Here is a 13,678-nt window from a genome sequence, read left to right as displayed (position 1 = left end):
AAAACAGGGTGAACAAATGCCATATTAATGTGGCATCCCCAGGATCTGCTTTTGCACTCCTGGTGGCAGTAGTAATTAGAGCCCAGGATACAAATCCCAGGATGATTACTGGAATTTGCATGCTAGAAAGTGCTTTGCTAAGGTTCTCCTTTGTGCTATTGCTGTGGCCAGGAGGGAACCCTACTGAACTACATTTCCTTCCCACCCATCCAGCTCTACGTGTTATTGAACTATCCTCGATCCTGTAGTCCAGAGCCCGTGACTCCAATGCTCTGGATGGGCAGATAACATGACTTGTTACAGCAGTTTTGCCTAGTAAAGTCTTGTACCAAAGTTCCTTTCTCTTCCAAGGATAAAAAGTGAACAGTCATCAGTGAAAAACTGAACAGAACATTTTTTGTTATTCTGTCCTCCAATCCTAAAACCTCCCCAGAAGCAGCTCTCAGCTCAACATTTGGCCTGAGAACAATGTCCTCATTATTCATTATCTTGCAAAATGGTATATACTCCTTGCTCCAGTCCTCTATAAACATTATTCCAAACTGCATGGTAGTGGGTGGCTTCTCAGTTCATGGAGTTTTCAGGTGCATGCTCTTGACCTTTGGAAGTGGGAGCAGACTGCCTGCCATGCTCTTCACTGTGCTCTTGTGTGTTTACTGTAGGTGCCTATCCTCGACTCTCATTGAGTTTTCGGTTGAAGAGAAACATTGGTTACTTCATTCTTCAGACGTATATGCCCTCAATACTGATCACAATACTCTCGTGGGTGTCCTTCTGGATCAATTATGATGCATCTGCTGCTCGAGTTGCCCTTGGTATGTGCTTCTGTTAAGTCCTATTTAAAATGTAAAGTGACCACATCATTATGGTATTAAGGGAATTTAAAGGCCAGAGTGCAACTACAATTTCTTCACATCATGACACCAGCTTCACCCACATAGTCACGTTTTATCTTGAGACAGTAATTTCACGCATGAGTCCCTTGATGTGTTAATTTAATTATAAGAACCAAATGTGAATTTCCATGTCCCTGAAAGGGAAAATATGTTTTTGGAATATTTACATCTTCTAACTATTTTTGACACTTGATTTTAAAGTAAGGATTAATATTGCCTGGTCAAGATGATTCCACAGACAGAAAGATTTGATACATTTGAGCTTTCTTCTCTTTCAAGTCACGGAAAAAAATCATCAAATATTATAGCACATAATTGAAATTACACAATGTAATGAGCATTAAAATAAGCAACTAATTGTGAGTAATTTTCATGAATCCCAGTGAAGTTTGCTGCCCATTGCTTATTTAATAATGAGATTATTAATTGATACACAATATATCTTATAGGTTATGACATTATTTTTAGGATTTTCTTATTAAAGTAAAGCTTATATTTTCAGGAGCGCTAGTCTCTGCTCATCTAATTATTACGAAACTTCATGGACAGAGTTATTCCGTAAATACATCAGTGGACGAGGTGATGAGCCATGCCCAGACCAGTCTTTCTCTGGGTTCAATAGAGTTTATGAAGATGGACCTAACAATGGAGCTTTCAAATATTGCAGGCAAAGAACTAGCAACACATTTGCTGGCAGAGCACCTAACACAAAGGCATAGTCCAGGGCTCCACCTCTCCCTCTCGCCTTCTTCGGCTGTTTGCCAGCTTCTGTCATTTTATTTTCTAAGACAGTGTACATGTGTGAATGCTTGTGCTAGATCTACAGCTATGTAACTTGCACAAGTGTCTTCTGGGGTAGACTTTTTTCATAGCCCAGTTCCTGAAGTTGTCCCATGTGTAAACTCTGGGAAGAATGAGGTATCCGGGGACTAGGACTTCTGTATTAGAATTGCTTTGTACTTCTAAAGGGGAAAGTTTTTTTTTTTTTAATTTTATTTTAATCTTAGTTTTCTGTGCAACTGGTAGAGGTTGTCTGCGGGTTTTACTTCCGCATGGTTTTAGTAGCCCCACATGCCTCTTTCCTAGACTAGTTGATTTTTTTTCTTTTTTGCATCCACAAAACTAAGAGACTGAATTTGTAGGGACAGATCCAAAGGCTGCCGTTGTTAGTTTATTCAGTTTGAGGTTCTCTCTTTATGGAAAATTGTAAACAAATGGAAAGTTCCTGGGACCCCCCCCCCAACTCAAAGCCTGGAAAAGACACATCTACACTGAAATGTCATGAGCTTCAGAGTTACTCTATTGCTGAACAGTGCTTATAACTATTAGGAAGAACCAAGGAGGCAAGGGATGCAAGGGATGAAACATACAGCAGATGTGACCCTCTGAACTCTGCCTGCTACTACAAACTCTGGGCCTGCTTACTTGTAAAGTGTCACCACAACAGGAAACAGGTAGTCTAAATGGATGAGAGCAATACAGCTTCCTCATGGCGAAGGGGCTTGCTTTCATGTTTTTTTCCTGATACCTTGCTGATCTAAGCAGAAATCATGTCTTAGGGACTCCACTGGCATGGTGCATCACAGGCTGTGCCTCTAGAGAGCTGTGAAGTCAGATCAGCATTAGAGGCTCAAGAGGCAGGTAACAGGGCTATAACAGAATGACTCTTTATAGAAGTCTAGTGATCCTGTTTCCCTGAGGGCCACAGGCTGCGATCCTAAGGCCAGTGGGGGCTGTCCAGATAAGAACCCAGCAGGTCAATGGAGACATCACCCTCAGAGGAGATTATGTAGGTTTTTGGGGGGAATCCTGTCAGTTTTCAAAGAACAGTTATAATGCCTTGCCCTACCATTTGACTTCCTGAATTGCTATGTCATCTTTCCCGCTCATATGTACAGCAATATGATGCTGATTACCATTATAGGACACCAAGGTAGTCATTCTTTCCTCATTGCTGAGTGGATAATAGATGCTGGTGATTATATCTTGGGAGTGGGAAAAACAGTAGTGGTGAACATGGCAATTTTTTTTTTTTGAAGAATGGTGAGAAGGTCTAATTTTGTAGCTTTTGCATGGTGTTTTCACATTTATTTGTAAACTGTAATTATCCCATTGCCACATTCAAATTTTTAAAAGTCCCCAGGTGCACATGAATATAACGTTAAAGGGAGTCTTACAATATTCTGACATCTGAGATTTCTAAACATTCTACAAGCAACTGTGGTTTGCAATTATATATAAAAATAGTTTCTTGCATGTTCTCACTTTTCCATAAGTAACTGGTCAGTGTTTTGAAGTGTATATGAAACCATATATATATATGGTTTCAAAATGTGTTATTTTGCTACATTTCTGTTTTGAAATCCTAAAAGAGGGTCAATGTATCATTTGATTTTACTAAAATGTTTGAGGTTTTCTGTGAATATTTTCAAATATTAGATACGATTTTTCACTCACAAACTTCTCCCAAGGGAAAAATCTTTTTTATCTTAAAGTTTTAATTAGCTGTCAAGGGGAAATTTCTTTAGTATTCTTAAGAAAGTACATGTAGGTGACACACAGTTGAAATCTTAGACTTTTTCTCTTAAGGGATTTAAAAAAAATAGTTTCTTGCTTCTTTGGGCTTCTGTGCTGTTAGCAATCTCTTAGGGTCAGGGTCACAGGAGTGTCCTGAAGAAGCCTTACCTTGCTTCTCTGCTGCTTTTCCATTATGGAAGGCTGAAATATACAGCCCCAGGCCAGCTCTGAACACACATACTTCTGGGAACAGATGGGCATCCAGGGGGCTGCAAACCAAGACAATAAACAGAAGCCCTCCCCTACAGTCCTGACTCTACCTCAGAAACCTCACCATGCCACTGCTGCCTTTTAGCTCCAGTCACACCACTGATGTGCATATGTGCAAGTGAGCATGCATATGTCTGTGTGTTAATAAAATGAAAAAACAATCACTGCCAGTCTCTCCCCTTTGAGCATCTTCTTAAGGGAGTAGACCCTTACCTGGGAATGGAGGGTGAGTATTCAGCCCACACTCAGGGATGTTGGTGCATTAATGGAAAAGGCTGGTCTTTAAATCTGGGCCTTCAAGCATCTACCTTCCCTTTGCAACATAACGAGTCCTGAGGCAGGTTTGAAGCTTGTTCTTGCTGTGACACTCAAAGATTAGTGACCTACTCAAACACAACTTCCCTGTGTTCAACAAGACCTAGTCATGTCTGCTCAGCATGTCCTCTGATGACTGTGGCCTCAGCTCACTTAATTTGTAATCTCTGTATAGAAGGTACTATGTCTCCTGCTGTGGAGGGACAGTTACAAAATATGCTGCTTATTTTGTCTTAAGGACTACAACCAACTGCGGAACGCAGACGCAAATCCTCTATACAGAATTCTGTAGAGAACCCAGAAGAGTGCTTACAGAGGATCTTCTTGGTGTTTAAACCTGAGATTTCAATAGGAACAGAATCCTCACACCTCCCTGAGAGCTAACCTTCTCACCCAGCTGGTGGACACTCCTTCTTGCCTGAGAGAAATGGTTCCAGAGTAAATCTGCCCCCTGGCTCTATCAGCCCTCCCTCTTTGAGCCTAGAACTGGGTTTCCCTCTAATCAGGAAAAACCCCTCAGACTCTGTTTTCAGAAAGCCCTGGAATGGGAAAGGTAACCCACTCTTAGCTTCCCTGGTGGCCAAGTCCCTGTGGCCACAATCCACTGTCCTCTTCCTGATGTATTGTAACCAGACACTCAGTTCTATAGTTACATTCTGGGGCTACCTGCATTTGTTCTAAAAACTCAAGGGAGAGCATTCTTTCGAGATGGCCCAGACATCTTGCCTTCCACTCTCTCCAGATACCCTTCACTGTGTTTGAGGAGGCCTCTGCAGGTTTGCTTCCCAAGTGGAGATGTCTGCCTGCTGCTCCGAAGTGTGATGTTCTGCCACAAAACACATAGCTTGTTCTGGGGGCAGTCAGCACAGGGTCTTAGAAGTCATTGCAATGGGAGGGCTGGGACATGAGAGGAAGTACTCATGCTGTGTTTGTTTCTTAGGGATCACCACCGTGCTCACCATGACAACCATCAACACTCACCTTCGGGAGACTCTGCCCAAAATCCCCTATGTCAAAGCCATCGACATGTACCTGATGGGCTGCTTCGTCTTTGTATTCCTGGCCCTTCTGGAATATGCCTTTGTCAATTACATTTTCTTTGGAAGAGGTCCCCAAAGGCAGAAGAAGCTTGCAGAGAAGACAGCCAAAGCCAAGAATGATCGTTCAAAGAGCGAAAGCAACCGGGTAGGCTTTCCATGGTTTGGGCATGCCAGCCCTGCCGTACCTAACCTCCCAGTTCACCTCCAGCAAGCTGGGCAGGTGGCCCTGCCTACCATGCTGTAAATCTTTCCTAGTGCAAGCCTCCAGGGTTCCTATCTAACTAATGGTGGAGCAGGTGCTGGAGAGGCCCAACTTCCCTTCCTATCTTCCTTTAAAAGGAACAGATTAGAATCAGGAGTGCCAATACTCTGGAATGTGGCGCTCTTGCCTGATATGGAAAAAGTCATTTTCCAAAAGAGCTCAATATTCCTTTACTTGTAAGATTACCAGTTCACTCATTCAGCCTGCCCCCATGGTTGCCAGTGCAATAAGAAGTCCAGTCACTGGCCCATCCTTCTTGTCACTCACAGTCACATTAAGACTGAAGAACATTAAGCATGAAGGCACCAGGCAGTGCAGGCTTAGGGGGTCTGCAGAGCTCTCACCACAGCTTCGCACTCTGCCAGAGACCCAGAGTCCAGCTCAGAAATGCTCACCTGCCAGTCACAAAGGGACTTGGCATTGGCTACATTCACTCTTAAAGCATTGTTATTAAAATGAGATTTTAATGAGATGTTATAGTTTCAGTTTTTTTTAATGTACTCTTTTACTTCTTACATCTCCTCACATCCTCAAGAATATATTTCTACAAGGTTAAAGAAGACTTATACCTTCATTCCTTTCCTTTTGTTGTGTTGTTTAATTCATCCTTTGGAATCTACTTATTTTCAAGCCCTTGGAGATTTCCTTTCATTTTCCTGTGCATTTGTGTCAGCATGGATCCCTAATGCTACGTGACATGGGGTGGCAAATACGCATGAATGGATGGAGTCCTGACAGTGAGTGAAAGTGGCCCCTTCGCATCTGTAAAACATAAATGAAGTTGGTCTCTGAATAGAACTAGGTTTTCCACAGACAAAATTATCTTCAATATCTTACTTTAAAATCTACTCTGTTCCAGACTGTGTGTTTCTATGGAGATCACGCTGTACTATGAATGCACAATATGTCTTGGCCTTGGTGTTTCTAAGGAAACGAGAATTAATCACACCATGTTGTCTCTGTAGCCAAGCACATGTACAGATGCATACATGAACGGTGTTCTTTACTTTCCTTCTGTATTTAACAGTTGCAGCTTTCTTTCCTTTTCTTTAAATGAGACTGTTTAGAACTGTTGAACTATCATTGTTCAGAAACATCTTTTTGAGTGTGAAGTACAAAATTTATAGAAAAGACTCAATCCTATAACACTCACAAATAAAATTACCTGAACAGAGAAAGAATATCAATTAGAGTCAAAGGAAATCCAAAGTTGACTCACGAGTCCATTTTCAGTTTTTCCCCTAAATCTTGTTTCTCTTCTCTGAGCAGTTTCAGTGAGGCCGCTGTATGTTCATATTTCTCAATATACATGAGTCTCATTCCATCCTTACATTTGGAAGCCAGCATATAAACATCAGGTGTTCTCATTTTAGACATCTGTTTGATGCTTTCACAGTTAAGCATTAAAACTCATTCCTCCCTCACCTAACAGATGAGTGATAATTTTTAAGGAGAAACAGACTCCTCCAAAAGTTTGTATAAAGGGATGTAGGGTGAGTATGAGAAACCTAAGAGCCACAGACTTCATCCCAGACGGAAAAGGCTCAGCATGAGGGGTAGCAGTGGAAGTGTCCATCTAAATAGTCCCCTTTTAGTTTTCAGTGGTTACACTTGGCTCTGGGTTATCAGTGTGACCAGCTGCAGTTTTCCCTAATAGGGAAACTGTCAATTTACTGCAAGGAATCTGCTTCTTCCTGTCTTTCCTGAACAAAAAAACCTTTCTTAACTGGAATCTGGAAGGTATGTGAAGAATTGACTGAGTGTCAATCTAGTGACAAAGTCTAGAAAAGAAAAACTCTTCTGTGATATTTTCTGCATGAGATGTTTTTAATTTTGGAGAGCTGCACCTGTCCAGGTTCCGAGCAGAAGAAAAACCTCCATTGACATCATTGGCTCTAATTATAGTCAGTGTGAGCTGGACCCTTCGAAATAACAAGACTTCATGAAACAATTTAAAAATTGCAAGCCACCTGACATTCTGAAAAAGGAATGTCAGCCTTGGATCTCCCACAGTTACTTATTTCTCTCTTGAGACCTACATTCTAGATGGTAAAGACAAGAGGAAGAGGCCACCTTCTCTTTTAGGAACACTGATTTTAAGAATGAGACCTCTACAAGTTAATAAAATTTAATACCCTTTCAACATTTCAGCCAAATTAAAAAAATCCAGCAATTTTCTGCACATTGGTTCATGTTTTAATGAAACCCGTGTGATAACAACTCCATAAGCAAAGCAGCCATTCTATTTTAAGCTGAGATGTAATTCAATGTATCTTTGCATTCTTTTTCACACCAGAATAAGTATTATTTGTGATAGTACTTCCATTGCAGGGCTTCAACCTCTCCTGAAGTAGAATTGAATACAATCATGTAGATTCTTGAGTCCTGTCTTGGGAGAATTCCAAGATAGCTACAAACATATCCTCGACATTCAGAGAAGCCAAGAGAACTTCACCAATTGGTGAAGTTTTATTCTTTAATTTGCAAACTACTAACACATTCCTAAGGCAGCATGGTCTCCCTTAAACTAGAATTCCTTCATTGAAGTCCAAAGAAACAGATTACCACCTTCATTAGATCACCTCCCAAACACACAACCGTGGTCACAGGCGTTTAGGAAAGAGGACACTGACTCACAGATCTGTCCCTATATGTTAAAACACCCTCCTGATCTCCTCTACCTTTAGTCTCCCTGCATGGTTTCTGAACTGCCACATATGCCACCTCTGCTTTTCCTTTATTCTGTTAACTCACCTCTTGACTGACATCTTCCCTTCCTCAACACTCAAGTCAGATGTCCCTCTCCACAGATTGGTCCTTTTTTCTTTCCTAGCAGTGTTTGCACCTTGCTTCTGTCACTCTATGTCCCAGGCCACTGTTTATATTGTTGTTCTCTCAACTTCCAGCACATTCTCTGTCCATGAGAAAGGGTAGATCACTTAAATTGTTTCCGCTACCAGGCTGCACCTAGTTTCTTGCTCCTACTAAAATCCGCATAGCCTGACTGCAAAGTGGCAGATGCTCATGTCAAGTGGCATTCATCACTGTGGATCTGTTCCTACCGCATTGGTAGGATCCACCCCTCCACACAATTGTTCATTTGGATTCCTTAGATTCTCATAAAAATGAACTTTTCCGTAACATCTTTTGATAGCTAGAAATGTGTGTAAGATTCTTTAGTAAAATGTATTTATAGATTGTTGGAAGTTCCCACTTGAGAGGAGGAGTCCCTGCTTTCATCTTCTTGGGTCATTGCCTGGCCCATGCATGACCCTGGTAGGAAGCAGGTATGTACTTCCACTTTTTGTGAATGACCTCAAATAATGCATACCCCTCTTGTGTATGTATGTCCCCAGAGAGGCACCAGGGTAGCTCGTGAGCCCTTTATTGCTCTGTTTTCCTCTTTTAAAATAGCATGGGAATAAAGAATATTTTCCTATAGCTACTAATATTTTCTGAGTTTTTTTTTACCTTGGAGGGAAATTGTTAAGCTTTCTGAAATACTAAATAATGTAGTGAATGACTTGTTACTACTATGGAAAAGAGTAAGTTCTACATTGGTACTTTAAGAAGTCAGTCTCTCCCTCTTTGGGATATTCTGTGACACAACTTTGGGAACAAAGTAGCTTTTAAAGATTTCAACTTACTGTATTTGTAGATGTTTTAAAATGTGGAACACACAAAAAGAATGAAATTAAACCCTAATTTAATGTGGGCCCCACTTAATATACGTCATGGTGAGTGATCGTACTGTCTCCATGACTGAAAGCCAGGCATTGGGTAGAACTGTGGCCATCTTTACTGCAGTCAAATGAAGAAATGAAATAAACTAAATGGCAGGATATACCTGGCTGAGTCCCTTCCCAGCCCCTCTCTGAGTCAAGAAGCCTTGTGAGCATCCTTCCTTCGCTGACCTTTCTTTAGGCTGTAAGCTCTCTGGGCTCTGACCTTCACACTTGCTTTAACTATCCTATATGCAAAGACCAGCTCAGCTGTCTCTTCATGGGCTCCTTCCTGCCCCATTACAGGCAGTTCAGGTGGCCCTGCTTAGGTAGAATGAGTGGGTGTGGCCAAGGTTCTCCCACCGCTCATCCTTGCTACTGCCATGCTTCCAGTGGGAGTGAGTGTCCCAGCCCTTCACTGTCCCCTTCTGTAGCTTCAGCTGTATAATCTTGCTGGAACCACTAGAAACTCAGTCTGAAAAAAAGAAATTGTTGGAACAGTCTCCCTAGTTCTGAAGACAGCAAACAGTCCTGGTCATTAAAAGGACTTTATTATCTATCATTCCAGGGGAGATTGGAAAAAAGAAAACCCAACACCCTGACAGGCAATTCAGAGTCCTACACAATCACAACTTTCTCAGTTCTGTAAAACTGAGATATAAGCACCATTAATTCTTAGTGCATCCCAGAGTCATCAAGTCTGGATGTTGTTCGAGAGGGGAACTCTCATCTCATCCTCCATTAAAACTTCGAAGTAAGGAGCCAGCTTATGCATCAGGCACAGGTCCTGGCCCCACTACTAGGGACCCCACAAACAGACCAAGCTACACAAATGTTACCCAGATGCAGAGGGCCTAGGTCGGTTCCATGTTGGCTCCCCAGCTGTCCATCCAGAGTCGGTGAGCTCCCACAAGCTCAGGTCAGCTGTCTCTGGGTTTCCCTGTCATGACCTTGAACCCCCACCACCACCATTGCCCATAAAATCCCTCCACCCTCTCTTCAGTTGAACTCTCAGAGTTTGGCCCAGTGCTTGGTTGTGGATCTCTGCAACTGTTTCCATCAGTTACTGGGTAAAGGTTCTATGATGACAATTAGGTAGATTACAGGAAAAAATCCAGTTCAGGCACCCTCTCCACTATTGCTAGGAGTCTTAGCTAGAGTCATCCTTGTGGATTTCTGGGAGTTTCCCTGGTATCAGGTTTCTCCATAACCCCATAAAGACCCCCTTTCTCAAGATGTCAATTTTTAAAAAATGATGGGAAAAAAAACAAACTCAAAAAAAAAAAAAAAAAAACCTTCCAAGAAAAAAAAGGCAAGCTTAGTGACCCATACCTATAATTCAAGCACATAGGAGACTGAGGTCAGAGGACTACCATGAGAGTGAGGCTATCCTGTGCTCTGGAGTGAGTTCTTGGTTAGCCTAGGTTAGACTGAGACACTGCTTTGAAAAACAGACAATAAAACCAACCCAAATCAGAACCTCCAAGATACAGAACCAAGCTGCTACTGCTGCTGCTGCTGCTGCTGGCACACTAGCTACCCAGAGGCCAAACAGAGACTCCAGGATCTGTCCAGAAGCAGGAAGAGGGCATCTGTCCACACTGTTAGCCATTCTTTTCAAACTGCTGTTTGTCATGGACACCTGTGCTATTGACTCCCTTGTCACCTCTCAAATTTGGCTTTTATTCTTGAACCTGCTAGTGTGTACTCTGCTTCAGAAACTTTTTTTGTTTAAGCATTACTTTTTGCACTGTATTTTAAAAGCATAGGGTTGGAGTTTCTTAGCATGACATAGAGAAAACCTTACTGGCCCCGGCTCTTATTTACCTTCCCATTCATCACCAAGTGTCCTCTATTATTATGATTAATTAGATGGTGGAAAGATGATAATGGCAGAGAAACAGCAGTAAGATCTCCACCCACCAACAGGCAGAGCATGGGTGGATCCATTATCTTGAGAACTTGAGTCAATTCAGCTAGTTTACTTTACATTGAACGCTTTATTTGGGTCTTTGCTTGTGATGCCTTTCATACTTTGGCCTAAAAAATTTTCTTTCTCTTTGTTCTGTGTTATTTCACATGGTAGGCAATTGCACATCACGCATTTCCCCTCATCCTATGGCATTACTGAGAGTTGCTACGGCAGATTACCATAAATTTAACCAGGGTAAAGCAGCACTCATTTTTATCAGACATCTCAGGTACTAAGAGAGTTGGGCTTGGGTGGGGCAGCCTCTGTCTCACAAGCTAAAACCAAAGTGGCTGAGATAAGAGCTCACAATCAACAGGGGACTGGATAAGAGTGTTGCTTGCTGTCATCTGGGGTCGGTCTTTGCCCCGTGGGCTGTCCTATATCCCCTCATAATGAACCTGTTCTTCCAGATCCTCCCACCAAAGGCAAGTTGAGTCCTCCCTAGACTGTCTCCATCTTCAGACTTGTTTTTCTGCTTCTAACTAGAAACGTTCTCTACTATGCTTAGGAAAGAATATGTAATCATAGTGTGTCCATCCAGTAATTCAAGACAAACTATCGTGAGGGATGTACCCTTAATTGCATCTACAAAGTCCCCTTCTAACCAGCTCTTAAGCTCTGGCAAATGAGAACTGATCTAGCTAGGGCACCGTTAGTTACCTGAGAGGTATTCTCATATCAAAAAGTCATTCAACAGAACCACTAGTGGTTCACAGGAAAATCCACCTACTATGAATCTAGTACTAAAAGAAAGGGTATACAGGCTAGGGACAAAGAAAGGAAATAGGATACAACTCTTCAGGGGAAAGGAAGGACAGAGACAGGAGGATGTAGAGCATGGAACAATAAGTGCTCAGGGGAGCAGGCCATGACAGCTCCAGTCTCATCCCAGAAGGAATTCCACCAGGGACCCTCAGCCACAGGTTCCCCATGGTCCCTCGTCCACAGAGAGACTGCTGAAAATTCTGTGGCAACCTAAAAAACACATGGGGATCCCTGGCATTGTCAAGGAAGGTCTATCGTTGTATTTAGCAAAGAATACAACTTTATTATTTTAAAGTTAGACTTCACTGTGGAAAGAGATTTGCTACTTAAAGTTGTGATCCTTACAAAAGAAGCAACAATTAGGCAGAGACCCACATCTGTATCTACCCCAGCATTCATCAGGAGCACCTGATGAATATCAGGACTGTCTCTGTGTTCCTCCACAGTAATCTAGCTGTTTCAATAATCAGAGACAGGGCTAGCAGGCTGGCATGTGCTGAGGGTAGCAGTTGTTGGACCTGGTTACAATGCCAGCATTCAAAAGGAAGAATATGCCTATTTCTACTTGAAACCACAGTTGGTACCAAATGCTATGTGTACACTGCCATTCCTACGATGTGCTCAAGTAATGAGAAGTAGAGTAAGAGGGTAATGGAAGAGCATGCTAAGAAAATGAAGTAATCCAATCAAAGCACTCCAATGAAAGCTTTGTGTGTGAGGCCTTCTGTCATAGTATTCCGTATGCTGTGCTCACCTCCATTTGTGGCCTTGATGTCTGATGAGTCAATGACGGGGAAGAGATGTTGAGTAATTCTGGCATTGCCAAATCTAGACTAGATGGTACCTGCTGACAAGGAAGGGAGCACTCCACCATTTCCACTCAGTGTACAATTATGGACAGTTACTTGCACATAGGTAAATCTCAGAAGGGGTTTGCACTTCAGTTTTCTCTTCAGTAAGGACTCTAATCTATAACATGAAATATCAGCTTGGTAAAGCTCCCTTTCTCTTCTTTAACGTCCTCTGTAAGAATTTTCAAGTTAACAAAATACAGTTTCTAAACTGCAGTTAAATTTCCAAGATGGTATTTTCCTATAAAACGAGCAAAGGGTTGACAGATGTTCACATTCTCACAAACTATGTTTCGTGATTCTGTAACATCACTCTGTCCTGGGCTTGCATATAAAGAGTAAATTAATGGGCATGCCAGCTTCTGAGAGTGTCCTTTGTTTTTCCAATTAGGTGGATGCTCATGGGAATATCCTATTAACATCGCTGGAGGTTCACAATGAAATGAATGAGGTTGCAGGCAGTGTTGGTGACACCAGGAATTCAGCAATATCCTTTGACAACTCAGGAATCCAGTATAGGAAACAGAGCATGCCCAGGGAAGGGCATGGGCGGTACATGGGAGACAGAAGCATCCCGCACAAGAAGACCCAACTACGGAGGAGGTCTTCACAGCTCAAAATCAAAATCCCTGATCTAACCGATGTGAATGCCATAGACAGATGGTCCCGGATCGTGTTTCCATTCACCTTTTCTCTTTTCAATTTAGTTTACTGGCTGTACTATGTTAACTGAGTGACTGTACTTGATTTTTCAAAGACTTCATTTAACACTGAGTGAAATATTACCCTGCCTGTCAAGTTTTTATACCAGTACACACACACACACACACACACACACACACATACACACACACACACAATTGTATATATATATGTGAACTTTCTCAACATATATATAAAATACACGTGTATATGAGGATGTATGTGTACATGTTTATATACGCAGGTTTGAGTATCTGTGTATGTAAAACAAATACACATACATACCATACATTTTGCAACTATGGACAATTTAACACAGGATGCATATTAAAGAAAGTTATAGGTTTTTTCTTTTTTAATTGAAAG

General features: G+C 41.9%; 1 protein-coding gene across 2 annotated transcripts in view; it reads left to right on the top strand.

Moving 5' to 3' along the window:
• LOC100769227 (gamma-aminobutyric acid receptor subunit beta-3) overlaps nucleotides 1-13,420 on the top strand; it is a 224,315-nt gene extending 210,895 nt beyond the window's left edge. For both annotated transcript variants that reach the window (XM_027404733.2, XM_027404732.2), the window contains exons 7-9: nucleotides 663-815; nucleotides 4,939-5,183; nucleotides 13,002-13,420. In XM_027404733.2, the coding sequence (XP_027260534.1) occupies nucleotides 663-815; nucleotides 4,939-5,183; nucleotides 13,002-13,343 (740 nt within the window). In that variant the 3' untranslated portion in view covers nucleotides 13,344-13,420. The remainder of the gene's footprint in view (nucleotides 1-662; nucleotides 816-4,938; nucleotides 5,184-13,001) is intronic.
• Nucleotides 13,421-13,678: the final 258 nt, after the last annotated feature.

This window comes from Cricetulus griseus, chromosome 3 (assembly GCF_003668045.3).
Source record: "Cricetulus griseus strain 17A/GY chromosome 3, alternate assembly CriGri-PICRH-1.0, whole genome shotgun sequence".
Taxonomy (NCBI): Eukaryota; Metazoa; Chordata; class Mammalia; order Rodentia; family Cricetidae; genus Cricetulus; species Cricetulus griseus.
The sequence above is the reverse complement of the archived record's forward strand: the minus strand, read 5'-3'. Positions and strand labels throughout refer to the sequence as shown.